At 33.7% G+C, this 24,154-nt stretch overlaps 1 protein-coding gene across 10 annotated transcripts in view; it reads right to left on the bottom strand.

Moving 5' to 3' along the window:
- The window catches only part of CSMD3 (CUB and Sushi multiple domains 3), a 1,302,111-nt gene that overhangs the window by 271,990 nt on the left and 1,005,967 nt on the right, over positions 1-24,154 (bottom strand). For all 10 annotated transcript variants that reach the window (XM_051844773.2, XM_051844775.2, XM_051844772.2 and 7 more), the window contains 4 exons: positions 22,499-22,690; positions 16,062-16,200; positions 11,837-12,024; positions 3,531-3,725 (listed from right to left, as the gene is read on the bottom strand). In XM_051844773.2, the coding sequence (XP_051700733.2) occupies positions 3,531-3,725; positions 11,837-12,024; positions 16,062-16,200; positions 22,499-22,690 (714 nt within the window). The remainder of the gene's footprint in view (positions 1-3,530; positions 3,726-11,836; positions 12,025-16,061; positions 16,201-22,498; positions 22,691-24,154) is intronic.

Below are 24,154 nucleotides of genomic sequence, written 5' to 3' on the forward strand. Positions count from 1 at the left end.
CTGGTATCTTGGGAGTGAAACAGTTATTCTCAGGGTTAATGGATTCTTGGGAAATAAAAAAGATGAGTTTGTTGGGTCCCTTTATATTCAACACTGTGTCTCTTGTGTCTCTTGCCTTTCTTTCTTCCACCATAGGATAACAAAGCAAGAAAGCTTTTACTAGGCCCACCACGGTGGCACAGCAGGTTAAGCTACCACTTGCAATGCCAGCAGCCTATACTGGAGTCTGGATCATGTCTTAGCTACTTTGCTTCCATTTCATCTTCCTGATTATGTGCCTGATAAGATAGCAAAAGATAGCTCAAATACTTTGGCCCCTACCACCCATATGGGAGACCAGCATGGAATTCCTGGCTCCTGACTTCAGCCTGGCTCAAACCTGGATGTTGCAGCCATTTGGCGAGTGAACCAGTAGATAGAAAATCAATCAATCTCTCTCTCTTCTCTCTCCTCTCTCTCTCTCTCTCTCTCTCTCTCTCTCTCTCTGTGTGTGTGTGTGTGTATGTGTGTTTGTGTGCGTATGTGTGTTTGTCTCCCTTTCTGTAAATCTGCCTTTCAAATATTTTTTAAAAACAAAAGCCCTTACCAGATGCATTTCCCTCAAACATGAACTTTCCAGCCACCAGAACTGTAAGATATAAACCTCTGTTCTTTATAGGTCACTCAATCTTGTGTTACAGTAGCACAAAACAGACTAAGAAATCAACTGAGATATTCCAGTTCATATATAAAAACATAAATGCAAGGACCTTTGCAGAATTAACCAGCTGATTTATAGGGCAGTGATGAAGATCACGGATCAAAAACAATATTGCTGTGTATGTATAGCTTTCAATAAGTGAATGAACCTGGTGTCTTGCTTTCCCCATGTGCCATGAAAATATTATTTGTTCCTACTTCATGGAGTTATGGTAAAAGTATAAAATGTATATTTTGAAAGCTATCTTTAATACAGGTAACCTGTTTGTCTTCACTATGCCTTTGCCTTGCTGAATTACTTGTAATTCTATCAGTATTTCCTGTCCACTCTTGCTCCTACAGCTTTACATATGTTGAATCTTGGATTCGAACACACCATCCCTTCATACTGTGGTAGACTTCTTAATGCTTTTAAGATTCAGTTCAGATCAGGAAGCTTTCCATGATCTCTCTTTATAATTAGACCAGATGTACCTCCATGTTGAGTTCACAGTACTCTGTATTTATTGCTATCAATGGACCTTACCTGTGTATATCTCAACAGACTGTAAACTCTCCAAGGGCAAGGACCATGTTGAATTCACATTTTTAATCCCTAATACTTAGTGCTAGGACCAGGCATGTACTTTTGAATGCCTGCCAAAAAGGAATGAATAAATGATATTAGCACTTTGGAGTAACTGGCAAGCTAGTGGCTATTTAATATCCCAAATATGCTTATTCTTGGGGTTTTATATTATAACTGCCTATCAATGATATTTTCACTGTATGCTATAGAAGTAGAAAAGGTCAAGACAATTATATTGGTACTGTGCCCAGTAGTCTCATGTTTACTTATTTACCTTTCAAAGCCCTGAGACCCCATATGTACCTGGGGTTTTACAGAATCAGAAAAATCACTTCCAAGGATATATGGTTGCAATTTTAGATATGGATAGTGATTTCATCCTGGGTGCTCTGGGGAATCAAGGGCAGGGCAAATAGGAATGCTTTTTCTATTCAGGAAACAAATGATTGGGTATCCAACGTAAGTGAAAGGACTGATCAGTAAGAAAGATGGGGAAAAAATATTCTAAGCTAAGAGAACAGCAAAAGCAGAATCCTTGTTGTGGAAGTGTGATCAGTTCTTTGAAGATAAATCAAGGAGGTCTGTGTCACTCAGAATGCAAAGTAAAGAGCTCAGTATATATAAGTAGATGAGGCAGAACTTCCTATTATGAGATCATTGGCATTTATTCTGATTTATGAAGGAATTGGTAGATTTTGAACAAATACATGATACAATTTGATGCATACTTTAAAGACCATTGTGTCCAGAAAAGACTGTAGTGAGAACAAAAGGACAGAAAGTACTTGGGAGAGAGGAGAGGAGGCAAGAGAGGCTGGTGCTCTGAATGAAGGTAGAACTGTGTCAGTAGATAAAAATAGGTCAATGCAACACAAGCAGATGAAATAAATCAAGTAATGAATTTTAAGGGGAAATGTGGAATCTGTTACTCTGTGAGTTCTGTTACCTTTCCTGCTATTGAGTCAAATTGTGGGATAAGAGAGATATGTGACTTCTACTTTATTCTGATAAATCTGTAAATAATAAATTAAGAGTTTCTGAAGATATCTATCAAAGTATGAAAAATAAAAATTATTTTCTAAACTTTTTTTTTATAAAATCATACAGTTAACTGTAGGTTCAGATATGCTGTTCTGCTATCATTTAATATATGTGACACTCTCATGAGATAAAACCACAGTTTCTCATCACTGAGCAGGACTTTCTACAGGATGCAATCATTTTGGATCTACTTCTGACAAATATAATCTCCCAGTGTCCAACTTAAGCTCCTTAAAACATTTTCCTTAGATTTGAAATGTACACTTAATCCCAAATAATGATAAACATCTATCTTCTAAAACAGATACCCTTTGTAAATTTATATGGTCCAGTTCAAGTTAGCAAATATTTACCAAAGGCCTATTTGTATAAATTAATGTGTTAAATGCTAAACAAGAATATGCTGTCCATTATTTCATGGAGCTTATGCTCTCTTTGTGTAAGTCCAAATCAATATTTAAAGAAAAAAATAAAATATGACTGTGTTCTGAGAATTTGTGGTCAAATGGGTATTTATATTCATATTAAAAATAAGCAAAAGTCCTATTTTGGCATTTTACAATTTGCCTTAATATCCATTACTTAATTTATTTTACTTAATTGCATTGCATTGATTTATTTCATCTAATGGCACAGTTCTATCCTCATTTAGACAGCATCAGTCATTTCTTATCTTTTATCCTCTCTCTCAACTAGTTTCTACCCATCAATTATTCTCCCTGCAGCATTTTATAAACACAACAGAGTGATCTTTAAAGAAAACATCAGATTATAGCGTGTATTTACTCAAAATCCATCAATGGTTTCCTGAATCAGAATAAATGTCAAACACCTTATAATAGGAAGTTTTACTTCATCTGCTTATGTATATCCTGACTTGTTTACTATTCTAGTATCTTACTTCCTACTTATATACTCTAAATTAAAGCCTAGCAATCAGTCAAAATGTTCTGCTCAAGTTCTGACTTTAGTCAAGATTCTCACTATAGGCTAAGACCTGTAATGGGCATATTGCTTTAGATACCTGGGAATATAAACGCTTTTTCAAAACCATTTCTTTCTTAAATTCAATATAAAAACCCTTGATAAAGAATCTGAATTGCCTGTACCACACTTAAAGATTATACATTAAATGATTAATTTTTGTTTTAAATATAGAAATAGATTCAAACATTTCTTGATTCTAATAATAAAAACTCAGCAAAAAAATATTTATTTTTACCATGACAACTTGGCAGGGCTCTATTCCATCCAGGCCTTCCATCATCTCCCATGATACAGGTGAGTGTTGAATAACCTTGGAGAACATAACCAGCATCACAGTAATAGGTGACCGTTGACCCTAATTTATAGTCCATTCCCAGTCTGGTGCCATTCATTATATTGCCTGGATCAAAGCAGGACTCTCGGAGTTTTGCTGTAAAATGGTAGCACACATTATTTTAAAATATGACCTTAAAACATAACATATGTTATCTAAAATAATATTATCTACAAAACCTTCAGGAGTTGTTCCTCTAAGTTTATTCCTCTAAGCTGAAAGACAAAGCAACAGTCTCCTTTCTGTTTGAGTTCTACAAGTTCAAAGAAATCCTGAGTATATCTGACATTTTACTAAATTATATTGATTAGTAAGAGAATAAAATTCCTTATAGGTATTCTCATTAAAATTAGTATTTAGTGAATCCAGTCAAACACAGGGTTGGGTGTTTTGCCTAGTGGTTAAATGCTGCTTGTGATGCCCTTATCCAATAAAAAGAGCCTAGGTTTGAGTCCTGTCTCCACTTTGATTCCAACTTCCTGCTAACATGCACCCTGGAAGACAGCAGGCGATGACTCAAGTAGTTCAGTCCATGACATTTACATGAACTGAGTTCAAGGCTTCAGGCTTCATGGTTTGGCCCTGCCTGGTCACTGCAGGCATTTGAGGAGTAAATAGTGATGGAAGATAGTCATTCTCTTTCTCTCCCCCCTTCTCTTATAAATAAATAAATGAGTGAGCCAAATCTAAAATTTTAGAATTTATTACAATATATTATGAGTTAGAATTCATGCACTATTATCTTAATAGTATCATTTTGGAACAGAACAGAAACAGAACTGCTTATAATACTTCCTTTTTTACAAAAAACTTATTTGTTGTTTATTCAAAAGGCATAAAGACAGACAGAGAGAGGGAGAGAGAGAGAGAGAGAGACAAGAAGAAGGAGAGGGAAAGGGAGGGAGGGCCATAATAGCCAGGAACTGCATCCTGATCTCTCACGTGGGTGGCAGGGGCCCAGGTATTTGGGCCATCTTCTACTGCCTTCCCAGTATATTAGCATGAAGCTGGATTGGAAGAGGAGTAGCAGAGGGTGAAGCTGGCATTCTGATATGGAATGCTGTCACTGCAATCTGCAGCTTAACCCACTGTGCCACAATGCAGCCCTGTATTTCTTTATTGAAAGATCTTCCCTCTACTGAAGTACACTCTTCCCATGTTAATGTAAGCAGAAGTGATTCCAGGGCCTACGTTGAGTTAAGTTCATTTAACTACTAGGGGAAAGAAGATACAGGGTGACTACTAAATTTGGTCACTAAGCATGAAGCTTTAGTGACATAGGGGTTGATTTGTTTGTTTTTAAAAATAAAACCACATATTGAGGCTTTCTTTAAACAAGCAGGAAAACACATCACAATTTTTTAAGCAAATTAGTACTCTAACATTTAGGGCTAGCTTTCCTGAAATTGAACCAGTCCTTGGAAGAATAAAAGAAGGACTGAAATTATGGTTTATAGAAGGATTAAACTCTTTGATAAATCTAGTTTCAAAAGATCTATCTTTTGAAATGTTTGCTTTCCCTTCTTTAAAGTTTTCCCTGAAGTTTTGATGCAGGTCAGGGAAACTATAACACAAACATCATATATTTTGAGGAAAGGGAATAATGTTGACAAACTTAAAAATATTGCCTCTGCATCAATTTGTATTGATACTCTCAATTAGAGATGATTCATTTATCTGATTATTACATTTCTGTACTGTTTTAAGTCTGTGGTGAATAGCTTTCTTTCAGTTAACACTGCCTTTGTTTATTTTGATATATGCTATTTCAGTTAACTTAGTAAATTTTGAAAATAACTAGAGAATAATTAAATAATGTTCTAGGCAGTTGCTGAAAAGGTGATTTCGGTTTTTAAACAAAACTATGAGGCAGACAAATTGTAAGCATTATTTTTATAAATATTAATTTTATTTGACTTAATAGTGATTTGCGTATTGGATGAACCTTAAGTAACTTACCTTGTCTCTTTGTAGCCTTGAATAAAATGTGTTAGATGGTAATTTTACCTTAGATTAACTTAGATTATTTGAATATTTAGTTTTCCCCATAAGTTATTTCTTCTAACTATATACATATATGTAGATACATATATACATTTATATAGGCATTGATACTTTCATATATAGAAATATGTATGACTCAGATTCAAAATCTTTACACTGAAGTAAAATCATACTTCAATTCCATTTTTTATAAAATCTTTGAATTACCCTGATTTAGCTATTAGTAGATAGCACTGAGCATAAATAATAAAGTTTATGTCTTAATTTTTAATTCAAATCTTATGGAAAACTTTACAATTTTTGTCCTTACTGAAATTGACATTCCTACATCAAGGTATAGGACGTCAGAACTTAAATTAATTTTTACTAGTTAAAAATAAAAAGAGCCTAGGTTTGAGTCCTGTCTCCACTTTGATTCCAACTTCCTGCTAACATGCACCCTGGAAGACAGCAGGCGATGACTCAAGTAGTTCAGTCCGTGGCATTTACATGAACTGAGTTCAAGGCTTCAGGCTTCAAGGTTTGGCCCTGCTTGGATTATATCTGTCATGAATTATATCTGTCAGTTCATTTTTGGGGTACAAATTTATGTCTGGATTTCTGTGATTACTACAAAAATTTTTAGTGCCATTTTACTTTTTAAGTTTTTTTTTTTTTTTTTAAGATTTATTTATTTATTTGAAAGTCAGTTACACAGAAAGAGGAGAGGCAGAGAGAGAGAGAGAGAGGTCTTCCATCATGGTTCACTCCCCAATTTGTCATAAGGGCTGGAGCTGTGCTAATCTGAAGCCAGGAGCTAGGAGCTTCTTCTGGGTCTCCCATGTGGGTGCAGGGGCCCAAGAACTTGGGCCATCTTCTACTGCTTATTCAGGCCATAGCAGAGAGCTGGATTGGAAGTGGAGCAGCCGAGTCTTGAACTGGTGCCCATATGGGATGCCGGCACTTCAGGCCAGGGCGATAACCCACTGTGCCACAGCGCCGCCCCCGACATTTTTAGTTTTAAGAAACTGGATATTTAAAGAGGAAGAGTTTATTGAAATAAAGATAGGAAATTGGGTGAATTATTAGAAAAGATAGACCATGGATATCCTGAAGTAGGCAACAGAATTTTCCTGAAGACAGGAGGTTTTGAAGACTTGCCTAGAGAATTAAGTAGTTTGGATTTGAGGAGTATCACTGAAAAGAAATACTGTTGAAGTATAAACATAAGGTCTCATGTATGGGAAGGAGTAATGAACCATAATTATTAAGTAGGAAATGTTGAGGGAATGAGGAGAGAAAGGAGGTGAGAGAGCAGGGAAATGATGCATTTGATAGAATGATTATGTATTTTGTTTTGCCTGAACTCTTATATGTACTTTTTGCTTTAATTTTTGTGTTAATAATAATTTATGCAGCTTTATGCAATTCATTTCACAATTTTACCAGTGTAAAATAAAGTAATACTATCATGTTGTTAGTATAATATTTTGTTGCATTTAAAATGTGTCTACTCATGGGGAGGGTCTCTTTTTTGAGAAGGGCTAACCATCACAACTAAAATAGAGTAGGTACATATGAAATAATTATCATCTAAAAATCACATTTATGGTCCTTTTCTTATGCTGCCATAAATCTTAAATTTTTGGAAATAATGAGACATATAAACTTGTCAAGCTGGGAAATAATAATGAATACACATTTAGCTGATGTTGCAAATAGGTTTTACATCAAGAATCTAATTACAACTGATTTAGTGTTGGCTACCTGGAATGTTACATGGAGGAAGGAGAGTGAGGTTGTTGCTAGTTTCTATGAGAAAATATGCTGTAATCCTTTAGTACCATCTGTCTTGGCCATGGCCTTGAGATACTTTTGCTGTATCTTTTATCCTGGTGATCTCTGAAAATACTAACTCACAGTAAAAACTGGCTCTAATTCTATAGACTTATCAATAGTTTCATTTCTATCTTTCCTTTTTAAACTGGTTATATTTATAAGCCTATCAACTTGCTGATATAAGTAGGTATTCCTAAACTAAGTTCTCACTTATAAAATGTGTGATAAGAATATATCTTCAAGATTTCTTAAATTTCGAAGACACTACTATTACTATAATTATAAATTGATTTAAAAATAAAAATCATTAAACATTGCAAAACTAATCAATTAAAAATTATTGAATTCTTAGTCTGTGTGGGCACTATTCTAGGCATTCAAAATATAGTGTGACTAAACTGAAAATATCTTTGCTCTTAGGGATCTTGTATTTTATTATTTGTGTAAAGGGTTAGTGGGGTATGGGAAGGGGATTTCCTATAATTGATGAGGAATGTATTAAGGTTCTATAACATATTGGATCAGATTATGAACTCCGGAGCCTGCTCTGGATCAAAGTTCAGTTCTGCCATTTGATTTTGGGCAAATCCCTTAGTCTTGTTATGCCAAAAATTCTTTACTTATAGAAGTAAATGTTATCTTTTGTAAAATACTTAAATGTTCTTGAAAAATAAAAGTTAAAAAAAAAACTCTAGCACTATCCACAACCAATAACAGCCATCATACTTAAAAATTAAGCATTTGATATGTTAATTTCAAAATCAGGAATGACACGTGGATGATAGCTGTCACTGTTTCTCTTTAACATGGTTCTTAATTCCCTAGCCAGAGCTTTAAATAAATAAGAAAAAGAAATTTTGTACAGGTTAGAAAGAAACAGATGCATCAGTGTTTACACAGAAAATCCAAAAAGGCTACGGAAAAATTATGATAACTATTCAGAGATTTAAGTTTGCTAAATATGAAGAAGTGACAGAAATTTACTGTGGTTTTACTACTAGAAATAACAAGCAAAACTAGTAATAAAGATAACACTTAATAACAATGCAAAGTACAAAATATTTAAGAATAAAATGAGAAAATTTTTATGAAGATCATTATAAGCCATTACTGAAAGACATGAAAGAAAAAATAAGTGAGGAATATGACATATTAAAAGATAAGATTAAACATCATAAATACTTCATTTTACTCCAAATAATTATAAACTCAGTATAGTCATAATCACATCCACTGGGGTGGGGGGATAATCTGGCCTCAGAATCAGCCCTTAAGGCATTCAGATCTGGCTAAAAAGCCCATGAGAGTTTCTCAGGCATGGAAAGCCAAGACACTGTGCCAAGAAATATGACCTAAATGAAAGATCTCTGTGAGTGAGATCCCAGCAGAAAGAATAGGCCATCAAAGAAGGAGGTACCTTTTTCTGAAGAGAGGAGAGAACTTCCACTTTAACTATGGCCTTGTCTAAGTAAGATCAAGAGGCTTCCATAGCCTTGGCAGCTCATGACAAGAGCCTAGGGTGATTACTAACATCATAAATAAGAGCGTCAATTGTTAAACCAAGAACGGGAGTCACTGTGCACCTACTCCCCATGTAGGATCTCTGTCCTTAATGTATTGTACTATGTGAATTAATGGTAAAACTACTACTTAAACAGTATTCTTTACTTTGTGTGTCTGTGTGATTGCAGTCTTTTGAAATCTTTACTTAGTATATACTAAGTTGATCTTCCTTGTATAAAGATAATTGAAATGAATCTTGATGAAGAATGGGATGGGAGAGGGAGAGAGAGTGGGAGATGGGATGGTTGCGGGTGGGAGGGAGGTTCTGGGGGGAAAAGCTGCTATAATACTAAAGTTGTATTTTGGAAATTTATATTTATTAAATAAAAGTTGAAAATATATCTCAAAAATTAAATCTAAAGTTTAAATAAAGGAAGACATTTTGGCCTAGTGATGTAGACATTGGTTAAGACAATTGCACACCATATTGCAGTGCCTGGGTTCAATACCTAGCTCCACCTCTTGACTTCAGCTTCCTGCTAATGCAGATTCTAGGAGGCAGTGGTGATGACCCTTACTGAGTTCTCCACTCCTAACTTAGTCCTACCCTGACTGTTGCAAGTATTTAGGAAGTTAACCAGTGGATGGGCACTCTTCCTGTTGCCTGTCAAATGAGTAGATAAAATTTTTAATAGTAAAAGAATGTATATGGATATGATTATTGACTTAAAAATATATACATATGCAAAGTAGGGAGAATATGCCCAAGTTATATGTAATTAGGGAAAGGATAATAATAATGACACTTAAAGGGTTGGACATTTTATCCTTTAGGTTAAGATGCTGGTTAAAAAGCCTACATTCCGTAGGGCAAACTTGAATTCTATTCCCGGCCTTCCTGATTCCAGCTTCCCACTGAGACAGACCTGAGAAGTAGCAGTGATGGCTTAAGGGTTTCTGCCACTCATGTAGGAGACCTGGCTTGATTTCCTGGTTTCTGGCTTCAGCCCTGGCCCAGCACTCCAGATGTAGGAGGTATTTGGGGACTGAAATGACAGATAGGGTTCTTTATTCATCTATCTATCTGCCTATCTATCGTGTATCTAGTCTATCTTTGTCTCTCTGCCTCATAAATAAAAATGAAAAGAAATATTTAATTCAAGATTAACAAGTTACAATTTCAGAAAACATACTGGTTTTTAAGAACAGTGGAATATTTGAAACTGTTAACCTCCCCTGATATCTAGATTAAAATCAGAGAATAACTTGGTAATATGGAGTTATATTGCAGATTCAGAGACTTTGACCCAGAAATCCCTCTCTCATTTAGTTACATAGAAGTCCTGAATAGTTTCTCACAGATATGTTCAGGAAGACATGTCAGAGAATATTCATTTTCTCATAACTCATTTCTGTAGTGAAAAATAAGAATAACCCAGGTGTTTATCAGTAGAAAAATTTATATATTAATTCTAATATAGTCATATAATGGATAATCATAAGAAATTGATAAATGAAGACTACAAATCTTTAACATCTCTAAAACAATGTAAAGGGAAAAACAACTGTCAGAAGGAAGTATATGCTAAAAATATAGAATATAAGGACGGTGCTGCGGCTCACTAGGCTAATCCTCCGCCTGCAGCACCAGCACCCTGGGTTCTAGTCCCAGTTGTGGTGCCAGTTCTATCCTGGTTGCTCCTCTTCCAGTCCAGCTCTCTGCTGTGGCCCAGGAACACAGTGGAGGATGGCCCAAGTGCTTGGGCCCTGCACCCGCATGGGAGACCAGGAAGAAGCACCTGGCTCCTGGCTTTGGATTGGCGCAGTGTGCCGGCTGTAGCAGCCATTTGGGAAGTGAACCAGCATAGGGAGGACCTTTCTCTCTGTATCTCTCTCTCACTGCCTAACTCTGCCTGTCAAAAAAAAATATACATATAGAATATAAAATTGCATTACAATAGAATGAAGGGTATGTACACATATGATCTATAACAGCATGTATAAACATACATTCACTGAAAAGATAAGCACCAAATTCACATAGAATTTGTTCATATAGAGAGCAAGGATGTCTTAAAATGAATTTAAATACTCCTTAACCTTTGCTTAGATAGCCTGTTTACGGTGGAGAAGTTACTCTCATGTAGAGAGTGGTAGAGTGCTCAACTCTCCTTAAGACCACTGGCTCCCAAACCCACAATTCCAAGGTGTAAATTTCTCTAATATGCTCTGACATGGAATAGCTATAGCATTTGTCAACAAGCAACAAATATTTGTAAACCCAAAAAGCAGCTGGTACTTCAAATCCTCACTGTCCACACCAGGCAGGCTGTGTATCTTCTACTGACAAAGCCATCTTCTTGCTTTGCCCTGGAAAATCTTTGCCATGACTGTCTCCAGCAGATTCTTGACACTAGCATTTATTTTCAAGTGATGACAGAGGTATTGGACAATGCTAAGCAGTGGCATCTTGCAGACCTGTGAGTTTTTCCTTTCCTTGAAATAATTTTCCTTAACTGCTGTCACATGTTGTGGAATTTATCCTTTTTGTGATGGCCCTAATGTGACAAACTATGTTATCAAGGCAAATCAAAAGGCAGTTTCAACTGCATATGTAATACTTAATTTCTTAAAACAAGAGTAAAGAGATCTGAAGCAAATATGTCACAATGTTAAAATAGTTCAAGCTGAATAGTAGACATTTTCATGTATGTTTTACTATTGTATATAATTGTGTTACTGAAAATATTTTGTTCTCCCTACTCTGAATATTGACACATTTAATTATTTGAAAACATTTTCTGTAACATAATTATTCTATATCTGAGAGCATAGTCCCTGAACAAAAGTATATGATGCTAAAATTGAATATTCATATTTACCTTTGTATTCCAAATGAAATCCAGTGTAACTAACAGATCCATCACTCCGAAAAGCCAAATGCATGGTATTTGAACTGCTTTCTATTCTCTCTGGTAACTTGCTGTCTTGAAAGCTTCCAATCAGTGGACTATTACTATCTGGTCCATCATATATATACAGGAAGTCATAATTTGGTTCTATACTAAAACTAAAAAAAAAGGAACAAGGAGAAGGAAGTACCATGATTATTACTAGGATATTAATTATAATAATCACATAATTATTTACTGTTTTCAATTAACAGACCATATCAAAGTAAACTAATACGAAAGTTTGCTAGGCAAAAACACACCGCATGTGAATATCAAATCAGAAATGGAAAAGAACAAAAAAATGATATTTTAAAATCGCTGTAAATTGATAATTTATCAAGAAGGATTATACAGGTTAAGTTCAAATCTTGTTTCTCCCATTTTTAGCTATATATCTTTAAATAAATTAATTTATATTATCAGTAAAGTATAGAGGGTATTTATTTATTAAATCACACATATTACATCATGCAAATACAATCTCCTTTTTAAATTAACGATAGTATTTGCCTTGAACTTAAAATGTTATGAGAATTTTTGTTGCTTCAAAATTCAACTCTACTTCAGATTCAAACAAAAGTATAAATACAAACTTTTCCTTTAAATTACTCAATATGGAGCCAGTGTTGTGGCACACAGGCTAAACCAATTGCCTGCAATTCCAGCATCCCACATTAGTACCAGTAAAAGTCTTGGCTGCTCCACTCTGATCCAGCTCCCTGCTAATGTACCTGGGAATGCAGCAGGAGATGGACAAAGTGCTTGGGCCCCTGCCAGCCACACAAGACCTTGATAGAGTTCCTGGGCCTTGGCTTCAGCCTGGCCCAGCCATGAATCACAGCATTTGGTGAGTAAATGAGCAGATGGAAGATTCTCTCCCTCTCTCTTCCTATCTCCTTCCCTTATACCCCTGCCCCTTAACTCTGCCTGTCAGATAAATAAATCTTTAAAAAATAAAAAATAAAACACTACATATTTTATGAAGTATTCTTTTTCCTGAAAGCAAATCCATTTTCTCTTAGAACTTAATGTAGAACATTTCAGACCATTTTAGCATCATATTAGGTAATGTGGTAGAGGAAACTTTAGCATGGAAATGATTCAAAACAATATTTTAAATATTATAAAATTTGAATAATAAAGTTTACATAACATTCAAAAGCATGAGATTTGCCTCACAATGATCTTAGAAACCCATATTAAAAAGACAGGAGATATCAATTGCTGTTTCTACTTCTTAATTTATACTATGGCAGAGAAACACAATGGAATGGTAGACTCGCATGGGTCAAAAAAGTCAAGTTCACAATATAAAATGAAACCAGTAAAGCCTGACATTTTTTAAACATCATTGACAAAATTATTTTGTCAGGTTTATTATGTTTGCAGTGATTAAAATTGTGAGGTGAAAAACAATATTTCTAAGTCTACATAACTTAACAGTATTTAAAATTCCACAACAATTCTTATTCTTAATGTATAGATGAACTAGGGAATGAGATATTTTTGTGCATAAATGGTGATGAAGAAATTGAAATAATGCAGATATTCACATTTTGGCTTTAACATGAGAATACTGGGGATCAATCATATTATTATATTTTGCTTTAATTTATTCAGTAGTTTCACAAGTCTAATAAAGTCATTAACCTTAAAATGTTTCAGATCTGCTGCCTAAATTTTGGTATTTGTTGCAATAATATGTCAAAAATTAGAAGGCTAGGTCTGATTTTATTACTTTTTCTGGGACAAAACACAAGCTTCTGAGTTTCATTTCTTTCAACATTAAGATTTGATGATAATTATAACTTCCTTGCCTATCTCACTGTTGGAAATATCACTGGAAACCAGTGCTTTAGAAATGATATCATTGTATTTATCACAATCAGAAGGCTAAAATCCTACATAAAAGTGAAATGCGGACAGGCATTGTGGCACAGAGGCACTTGGAATGCTCTTTTGAATCCTGGCTGCTGATTCCAATTCATCTCCTTGGTAATATGCACCTTGGAAGGCAGCAGATGAGAGATCAACTACTTGAGTTCCTGCCACCTCTGTGGGAAGCCTGGATGGAATTCCTGGCTCCTGGGTTCAACCTGGTGCTGTCCTGGCTGTGGCAGCCATTTGGAGAGTGAATGTGCACTTAGAAGATGGATGTCACTTTCTCTCTCTCTCTTTCCCTCTCCTTCTCACCTCCTCTGTCTTTCAAATAATAAGTAAATAAACAAAGAAACAAACCGATAGGATTTTTTAAATTTTAATTTTTTGCATAATAAAAAGCTTAAAATATTGACTTTGAAAATGAAAATAAAGCAAAAATCTTTTTCCAGTACATTTTAGAATCTTAGTTGCAATGATTATTTTTCCACAAAAATTGGAAGGATTAAACTGTAATAGTACATTATTATTTACAAGGCACTTATATAAATATTAACTTGACTTGCAATATAATCCTCTGATATATAAAAAGATTAGGATTCACTTTCCTGATGAATATGTTAAGGCCTTGAAAAGTCAATGGTGTCCCTAAGGTCACAAAATAAATGAAAGAGATAGAAATTAAATTTTAAGTCATGTACTTCCCTACACTGAAGTCACTAGCTAAAATAATTTTAAAAGTAAACTAAGCTCTATATCAAACATCTTAATATTTCTATTGACTGCACTGTTATTCTTCAAGTGTGAAATGGTAATAATAACAGTATTTTACCTCAGGAAGTTGTCTCATGGGTCCTGGCATATAACTAACATTATCACAATTATTGCTTTTGTATTGCCCATTACCAATGCGTCACTATAAATCATACAAATAGAAATTCTCTATATTTATACACTTTCTAAACTTTCATGACTTCAAATGATGTTTTCTTTAAAAATCTATCTTCATCATGTTATAAAATTATTTATTTATTTAAGGGGCTGACACCATGGTGCAGCTGGTTAAACTGTCTCCTGCAGTAACAGCATCCCATATGAGCACCAGTTCGAATCCCAGCTGTTCCACTTCTGATCCTACTCTCTGCTATGGCCTGGGAAAGCAGTAGAAGATGGCCCAAGTTCTTGGGCTCCTGCACCCACGTGGGAGACCTGAAGAAAGCTCGTGGATCCTGGCTTCGGATCCTTGCAGCTCCAGGAGTTGTGGCCATTTGGAAAGTGAACCAGCGGATGGAGGACCTCTCTCTCTGCCTCTCCTTCACTTTGTACTCTGTTTTTCAAATAAATAAATAAATTTTTAAAAATATTATTTAAGCTTAACATCTTCCATAATCCTGAACAGCTTTAATAAATTGGTGGGAGAAGGAATTGTTGGGTGACCCTAGGTGGACATACTGATTACATTATTTTAGTAAAGATTAGAACATTTCTGTTTAGGAAATCTTTGAATCACTTTTCTTAACACCTCCACTGAAATCTTAAGGAAAGAAGGAAGATTTTGAGCTACTGGCTACTGACTTCATGTGAGGAAACTGGGTCATTCAAGAAAATAATTTACCCAGATAACATAGTGACAGAGGTACAACTCAAACCCAACAGCCTACTCCACAAACTCCAACTCTACTTCAGTTCCAAGCTAACCCACAATGTACCTTTGGAAATCTATAAAAATGGGAACACCCTCATGGAAAGTTCTATCATGAGACATGTTCTGTGCTGATAAACCCTAAAAGAAATGACCCATCAAATTCTTTTTTGCCAGTTTGACTTAATCAAACTTGCAGAAATGATAGTTAGAAATATGTGTCTTGCCAAGCCCAAGATGATGTAGCACATTTGGGTTTTCAGATGATTTTAAAAGGTTTTGGAGGCTGCACAATTTGGGAAGAAATTGAACCTTAGTGATAGTAAGTATAGGTGAAGGGAGAAAGTACATAAAGAGATCAAACTTTATAACAGTCCATAAACTACTTGACCTTTAACCTAATTCTCCTATACTGGGATCTAGTGAAGATGATCGTTCACTACCCTCAGAACTACTATACTATTATTCAAGGTCTTGTGAACTTGCAATTGCAAAGTGTTAGTAGTAAGATTATCAAAAGCAATACAAATGCCATGTATCTTTGTTTCCACATTGCCCTATTTACGTTAGCAAGGGCTAAAGCAAACCAACAAAAGCAATTTGTTTAAAAGGTAGAAATGTTAAAGAACTCACCTGATAAATGCCAAGGAGATCACATAGTCTGCATTGACGGTGATGGTCCAGTCACAGTCCCTGCTATGTGGATATGGATGAGGGAAATTTGGCGAAAGAATAAAGCCTGAAGATCCTGTTAAATTGCCTCCACAGGGTGCTTTAATTTAAACAAGCAAACAAAATCCCTTAAGAGATTAATAAAATTTATTAGCTATCAATATTTGCGAAAACATTTCTTTTTAAAGGCTTATGAGGTTTTGCACAGATCTGATTTTAATAGTACCGGATGCTCGGCTACTACATTGTCTTTCAAGAAAAATATTGAATACTTCCATGCATACTGGGATACAGTGAATTTATCTGTTTAACTGGCTTCAAAAGACAAGAAAAATTATGTATATACTCTTTTTTTACTTTTTTAAAAACTATTTGCTTCACATAATGAAAAACACTAGGATGATAGTTTCATAGCTAGTAGAAAAAATGTGGTTATCAGAAAAGAACTGGAAACAAAACAAAACAAGATCAGTTTTAGTAGAAAAACAGGATATTTGACACTTGGCTCATTTCAAATCTTCCCTGGTATCTTTTAATGTCTTTAAGGAGGAAGCTTTGATAATCATTAATGAGTAAGAATGAATAATTATCTGAGAACCTAGAGTACTTTAAAACACTCTTAAATTGAATGTTAAGATATTCTTAAAATCTAGTTGCCTGACTTGTTGGTAAAAATAGGCAAGTACTACAGTTATTTTGAGCTCTGAGCAAGGAATTCTACATTTCAATGGAGAAGTTCAAAAAATTGCTTGTGAAATTTAAGGAATGGATTCTTTAGAGGATTATTAATGAGTCTGTTAAACAAAGCTTACATTCAGAAAATAATACATTATATAGAGTTGACAGCTTCAGAAAATGGAGAAATGAAGATATCCCTGTTCATGGGGTAGAAGTGTGTGTGTGTGTGTGTGTGTGAGAGAGAGAGAAAGAGAGAGAGAGACAAAGATTGGCATAGGGATTCTCATTCTGTCTTGATGTCATCCTCATATAATCAGCACATCAGCATTTTTCTCTTATCTAGGTTTTAAAATTAAAATTTTCTTAGATACATGTTATCTTTCAGCTCTTAGGAATACAGTTTCTTTCAACAGCATAAAACTAGCTTTGGAAGAAATGTAATTTTGCTTCTGCCAATATTTAGCATCCATTCTTTATGTTAAGTTTAGATATGCAAAAGCATCCTTACAATTTGGTAAAGTTCGCCAAGTAAATTTTAGATGTCCATTATCGCATTTTCCCATGCTCCTCCATTGTCCTTGTCTTAGCGCCTCAGTCACTTTCAGAAGACAATGTCACCTTCTGGACTGAGAATATTTAGCTTCTCATAATCTATCACCCACTGCTGTCAAATTGCCTGCATATATTTATGACTTAACTATCATGAACTATCACAACTTTCTGCAGTACTCCCCTCTATTCTTAAATATTAATACTTTTGGAAGTAAAAATCTCATCTCATGGTCTCTTTCTATACCTACGTGCTGCATTTACCTATAGGCAGACTAAGATGATTAACAAAGCAAGTCACCAAAGGATACAAATAGTTGCTTATGTTATTCCTCAATGAAAAGCATCTAAATATTCAACAGGATAAAAAATATGTTTAGGTTTAAAATTATTTTATTTTAAATTATTTTTCTGCTTTCTTCACTGCATCCTTGTATGCAATCCATCAAAAAGTCCTGCCAAGACTCTATCTATCTCAAAGAGAAAATTTTCCACCTGCCCTTCTTTCCTAGCCTATATCTAGACTTTACTGACTTTATCTCTCTCTAGAATTACTTTAATGCAATCTAGTTGTCTCTGACTTATCTTTCCAGTGAAAATATATAATTCATACTATGACTATGCAGAAAATTCTTAGTTGTTTTTGTTGCCTAAATTATAATGCCTAAATGTAGGCTTTCATGACCTGATTCTAATAATCCTTGTAATTTGTTACCCATCACTCTAGAAACAAATTATGCCACACATCCTCAAATTGCTTACAGTTCTTTACATTTCCATGACTTTATTCATACTTTTCCTTTTTCCTGAAATGCCTTTTCCCCTTTTACATTTCTATAACTCTTATGTTTAAGATTTATCACTGCCTTCAGTAAGTTATCTTGAAAACCCCCAGCCTGGGCTTTGCTTTACCTTTCTGCAATGCTATCTGGTATCCTTAGCAACCCTGCCTATATTTATTTCACTTATAATATTTTATTAAACAATCCACAAAGATGTTAACATTCACAGCTAATACATAAACTAAAGCTTTCATCTTATGTGTTATCGTTCACCTATCTTATATGTAATGTTATACCTCAAATTCAGATTATATACCATATTAATTTGTTGAATTGTTACTGGCTGTTTATATTGATTGTGAAAATAATGAAGATAACACTAGGGATGTGAAAATAATGAAGATAATTATATGGATGTATTTGCAGCTAATCTATAACTGTTTTTTGATAAAAAACAACTGATTTTGCTTTTGGGACTTTTAAAATCATATGTTATTATGAAAACTAAATATAATAGTAAATATATATAAAAATGCATATATATAAAGACTGTAATTACAGGAAAAGTATTTTGATCTTTAGTTGCTAAGGTTGTAGGATTATTGGTAATCTGAGGGCAAGAATTGGCAGAGAATGGGAGAGCAGTTTTGTTTGTTTTAATTTCTCTTATTATCTAGTATGAACATGGAACTTATATTTTAGATATTATATGTACATATATATGTTTATAAACATTCATATATACACTATACGTTTTACATCCTTTATCACAAAAGTTATAGGAAAATCTATTATGTATATTTAATTACATTAAGTACATTATTGGATATTATCCATGATTAAATTCCAATTTTTCCAATATATTTCAATGCTGTGATTGCTTTTGAAAATTTAGAAAAGCTGGTGATACAGAGATGCTATCTGATATTCATGAAACTTAAACACAGAGCAAAAAATTTATCTTTTAAATATACTCAACTTTACATAGTATTTAGAAATACATTTTTATTTTCATACATCTAATCATAGGTCAAAGAAATCCATGAATTAAAATTTTAGTCTCCATGGAATTTTAACAGAAATGATTTGTTCTGTGCAGAGTTGCATATGAGGGGAGTTACATGAAATAAACTATTGATAACTTTTCATTTTTCCTCCATTCAATTTTATTTATGTCTACTGTCTTTCTCAGCAGCCCACCCACAACTAATATCTTTGTTATTTACCTTCATATTGAGTGCTGCTACTTTCCCTCTGGCAATGTCAAAGTAATCTTCACACTGTCAATTTTGTTGGAATGAATTCTATTAGCTCTCTTAAAGATGACGTCCTTCTGTTTGGTACTTGCTATCAGGGTGACTACTTCTACATGCAAGCAAAATGCCTTATGCTCCAGGGTCTGAGACATAGATTTATGGAGTTTCTAAAAAGTTCAGGGTTTAATCTTTGGCATAGTATTTCCAATCATGGAGTTCTTTCTTATCAGTTTCGGAGGTCAAGCTTTCTGCAGCCTTAGCAATTTTTCAGACTTTTTTTTTTTTCTTTTTTGGTTATTTTCTTCCTCAGAGAAGTTCTAATGCATATTTTCTCCTTAAGCTATCTTTTCTGACCAAAAAATAATACACGGCACAAAAATCCATACAAAAACTTTCTACAAGCTGCTCAATTTATGTAAGATTTAGTACTCAACATTTTTTTTTTTTTTTTTAGAAACAGCACTTGCTAGCTAAAGCAATTCTTGTCCGTAAATGGAATTTTATAACAGCCTATCTCAGAACTTTTTAATCTTTTGCATTTTGGATTTAGTGTAGTCTAAAATTTCAATATAAAGCTTTCCGGCATTTTAGGATTCTGTGTAAAAAAATATTTGACTCAGGGCTGGTGCTGTGGCGTAGTAGGCTAAGCCTCCACCTGCAGTGCCGGCATCCCATATAGGTGCCCGTTAATGTCAGACTGCTCCTTTTCCTATCCAGCTCTCTGCTTATAGCCTGGGAAAGCAGTAGAAGACGGCCCAAGTACTGGTGCTGCTGCACCCCACATGGGAGACCCAGAAAAAGCTCCTGACTCTTGGCTGAAGATTGGACCAGCTCCAGCTGCTATGGCCATTTGGGAATTGAACCAGCAGAGGGAGGGCCTTTATCTCTGTTTCTCCCCTCTCTGTATCTGTAACTATACCTCTCAAATGAAGAAGTAAAATCTTAAAAGAAAATTTGACGCAGTGTAATTCTTCTAGTAATTCTAGTAAACAACACCCTTTAGCCAAGAAATAGAATTAAAATAAACCATGAATTCCTGTAGTAATCATGTGGTTTTCTATCATTTCCTATTTAGACAAGGATTATATTTATGAGACATAAAACCAAATTCCAATTGATATTAGAACATGAAGTTTTATAATTGTAATTTTCAGGTTAACTCAACATTAAAGAAAGGTATTCAACACTGGAACAAACATTTGAAACATTGTCTAAGTCTCTTCATCACTGGAGAGTTTGTTTGCAGCATTTTTCCTGCTTTTGTAAGTACAATTATGTTAAATATAAATTGAATCTTGATGTGAATGGAATGGGAGAGGGAATGGGAGATGGGAGGGGTGCGAGTGGGAGGGAAGTTATGGGGGGGAAGCCATTGTAATCCATAAACTGTACTTTGGAAATTTATATTTACTAAATAAAAGTTAAAAAAAATAAATATTAAAAAAAGAATGTTGATCCATAATCTTATTTTCATTGTTTCAGAAAAATAATTTGTTATTATCATTATCACGGTTCCTCTATATATAAACCTATATTTTCCTCTGATTGTGTTTAAGATGTTTATTTTTATCACTAGTTGTAAGAAATTTGATTATAATAAACCTTAGTATAATTTCAAAAAAATAAATATCAATTAATTGATGTTTGATGACTTAGAATTGATCCTGCAGCAATGTATGACAAATAATATAGGTATAAATAGGACATAAAGTGTAAAGTAAGAAATGGCCAAATTTGAACTGGCTCAAGCTATACCATTACTGTCTACTTTCTTTCTTTTTAATTCTGTTTAATAAGATTACTTCCTTGACATCTGCCTCATTTCTACAGAAGAAATGTAGAACTATCTGTATACTGTTAAGCTAGTTTGGTCTGTTGGATATGTTTCTTTCATTCATATAAGTATTTTTAAAAGTTTAACATGCAGAGAAGATGTGCTGGAAAAATTCAGACTTTCTAAAAGTTTTTGCTACACTGGGAAGGTGGTACATAAGAAGGAACTTCTTCGACTGGTTTTATGGCTAAAAATCCCCAATGTTTAGAACAGTGCCTGGGACACATTGAATGACTAAGAAATATGATTTTTCAACCTTTGCATGAAAACATGGAGCAAAATAAATCTGAGTAATTGAATGCTTCAGTTTATTAACTGCTGACTGAAAAGCAAACAAACACCTTTTTATCTATTTTCATGTGATTTTCAAAAATAAATCACTGTGAAATTATATAAAATATATTTCTAAATTGAGTATAAATGAATAAAATTATAATTTCCTAAAATATGCTAAATTTGCATGTGTCAGTTAATATAAGAATTGCAATGATGAAGAAGATATAGGATCTTTTCTCAAGTTGTTTTTGGTATAGAGAAGGAGACGTGTAAATAGATAAATCAAATGTTGAGTGGAGAAAACAGGAGGCCAAAATGTGTAACCAGTACTGTAACATTTAAACCAAAAGAATTAAGAGTAGACAAGATTAGTTATGTGTCGATCCTCACACAGTTTGTATTCCAAAAGCAGTATATTCCTTTAATTCTTTCTCAAATGCAGTAAATAATTCTTATGTTCCTCTTCTGGGCTCTGACTTGGGGATTCAAGAACAGGGAGTAGAGGCAAAAGATACAGAGTTGGTAGTATCTAATCTGCTGCAGTTTCTCAGATAATCAAATGAAATGTGATATTCTTTTGCAATAAATGAATTGAATGGTAATTCAAAGTTATAAAACTCTGACATACTTTCTGATAAATTATTCTTTTTTAAGAGAAATAACCATAATAGAGACATAATCAATAGGGAGTATTTTGAAGTTAGAATCTGAATTTACTCTTTAAATGTTAAAAGCAATGAATCATTACATTTATATAGTAAATTTTAAAAATCAGGATTTTTCTAGAGTTTTGAGTCATAACTCTTTTATGATCTTAAATCACAGAGAATCTAATGAAATTATTGATACTCACACCATAGAACAATAATGAAGTTTTATAATTTTGTAATTTTTGGGGCTGTTCTTGATCCTCTAAATCTTAGACTCCCATATAGAATCTATTCTATCTAGGTAACAACATTAATTCCATTTTTTAACCATTGTTTTATATTTATATATAATTTTAATGTTCTTTAACCATACCTATACAGACTGGTGGGCTGGGCTGCCAGAAGTATCGATTTTCTACCTGAATGCAGGTTATTCTTTCCTGTCCCTGAAGTTCATATCCTGGGTCACACTGAAAAACAACAGTGTCCCCAGGTTCTCTGCCATCTCCATTTCGAGTCCCATTCATGGGAATCCCTGGGTCACGACACGCAGTGGCAACAGAACCTATCAGAAGATGGAAACAAAACTTGAGTCTTGATATTATAAAAATTGATTTCAAAGTTCCAAAACTCTGAATTATAAAGTACAGAACCTTCTACATATACATATGCTTTTAGAAAACTAGGTTTAAAAAAGATTGAGTCAATTTTAAAATTCCTACACATAACCATTTTGTTAGTTGTTAAATAATTTGTATGCTAATTTGTTTCAAAAAGTCATACATGTTAGTTGGTAAATATTAAATTTACTCAAAATTATTTGATACTATATGAAGGATACTGTGAAGAGGATGGAAAAAAAGGTAAGTAGTAGGGTAAAATACTTGCATGGTACATATCCCAAAAAGAAGTATTATCTAGACTATATAAATACCTCTAAATGTCAACATTTAAAAAAAAAGGAAAAAAAAATCAATCATTAATCTAATCACATATGGGAAAAATGAATCCAACAAAAATGACATTGTCTAGTAGATTAAAAGAAATTTAACATCATTAACTATTGGAGAAATGCAAATTAAAATCACAGTACTACTACATACTTGCAAAAGTAGTCATAATTTTAAAATAAATAAATATACATAAACATACATATATAACTACATTTATTTATGTGTGTATATTTATCCACAAATATATTTAAATCATATCCCAGAGGCTGGCAAGATTACAGATAAATCTGAGTCACTCATATATTTCTGGTGGGAATGTAAATGTACATTGCTCTGGAATGATTTCCACTGAAATAAAAACTGGCCTATATGCTGCTTTTACAATATTTAAATGGACAGTGGTCTTCTGCTTAGAAGATTTATAATATTTCTATTGGAAAGAAGTGACATGAATGAGGAAAAGTACCACAGATTTCAAAAGAGAAAGCAGAAATGACACAATAGATTATCAGAAAACTTTCATTTCTTGAGGTTTCCCATGTTGTGGACTTTGTGTCCATAAAAAGTTTTAAACTTATGGTAAGCCTTCTCAAAAAGAAAACTATTTGTATAACAACGTTCAGAAAACATTGAAATGATGCAGTCACTATCCTTAGGTTTAGCTGATTGTGAAAGGAAAATGTATGTTTGTTAATGTCAGATTTTTCTGGTTTTAAAGATTTTAAAAAAAGTAGTACCAAGTAGCTAAAATAATATCTTTGATATGAAAGCTAATGTATAATATGAGAAAGTAAAGATTTAACAAAAAGTGGGACCAAGTAGCTAAAATAATGAGTCTTTGATATGAAAGCTAATGTATAATATGTGAAAGTATGCCTTTGGTTGACTTGAAGGAAAGGAGGTGGTAAACCCCTACTGCTCATCTTTTTCTCTTATTTAATAAGTAAATTAGGAGTAAGATTTTTAAAGTATAACAGAGAATGATGGAGTTTAATGAAAGAGTAAAGATTTTTTTTCCCTCTAGTTTCTTGAGTTCTAAAACCAATTAGTTAAATGTACAGGCATAATTACTTGGT

Source organism: Oryctolagus cuniculus, chromosome 6, assembly GCF_964237555.1.
Source record: "Oryctolagus cuniculus chromosome 6, mOryCun1.1, whole genome shotgun sequence".
NCBI classification, from domain to species: domain Eukaryota; kingdom Metazoa; phylum Chordata; class Mammalia; order Lagomorpha; family Leporidae; genus Oryctolagus; species Oryctolagus cuniculus.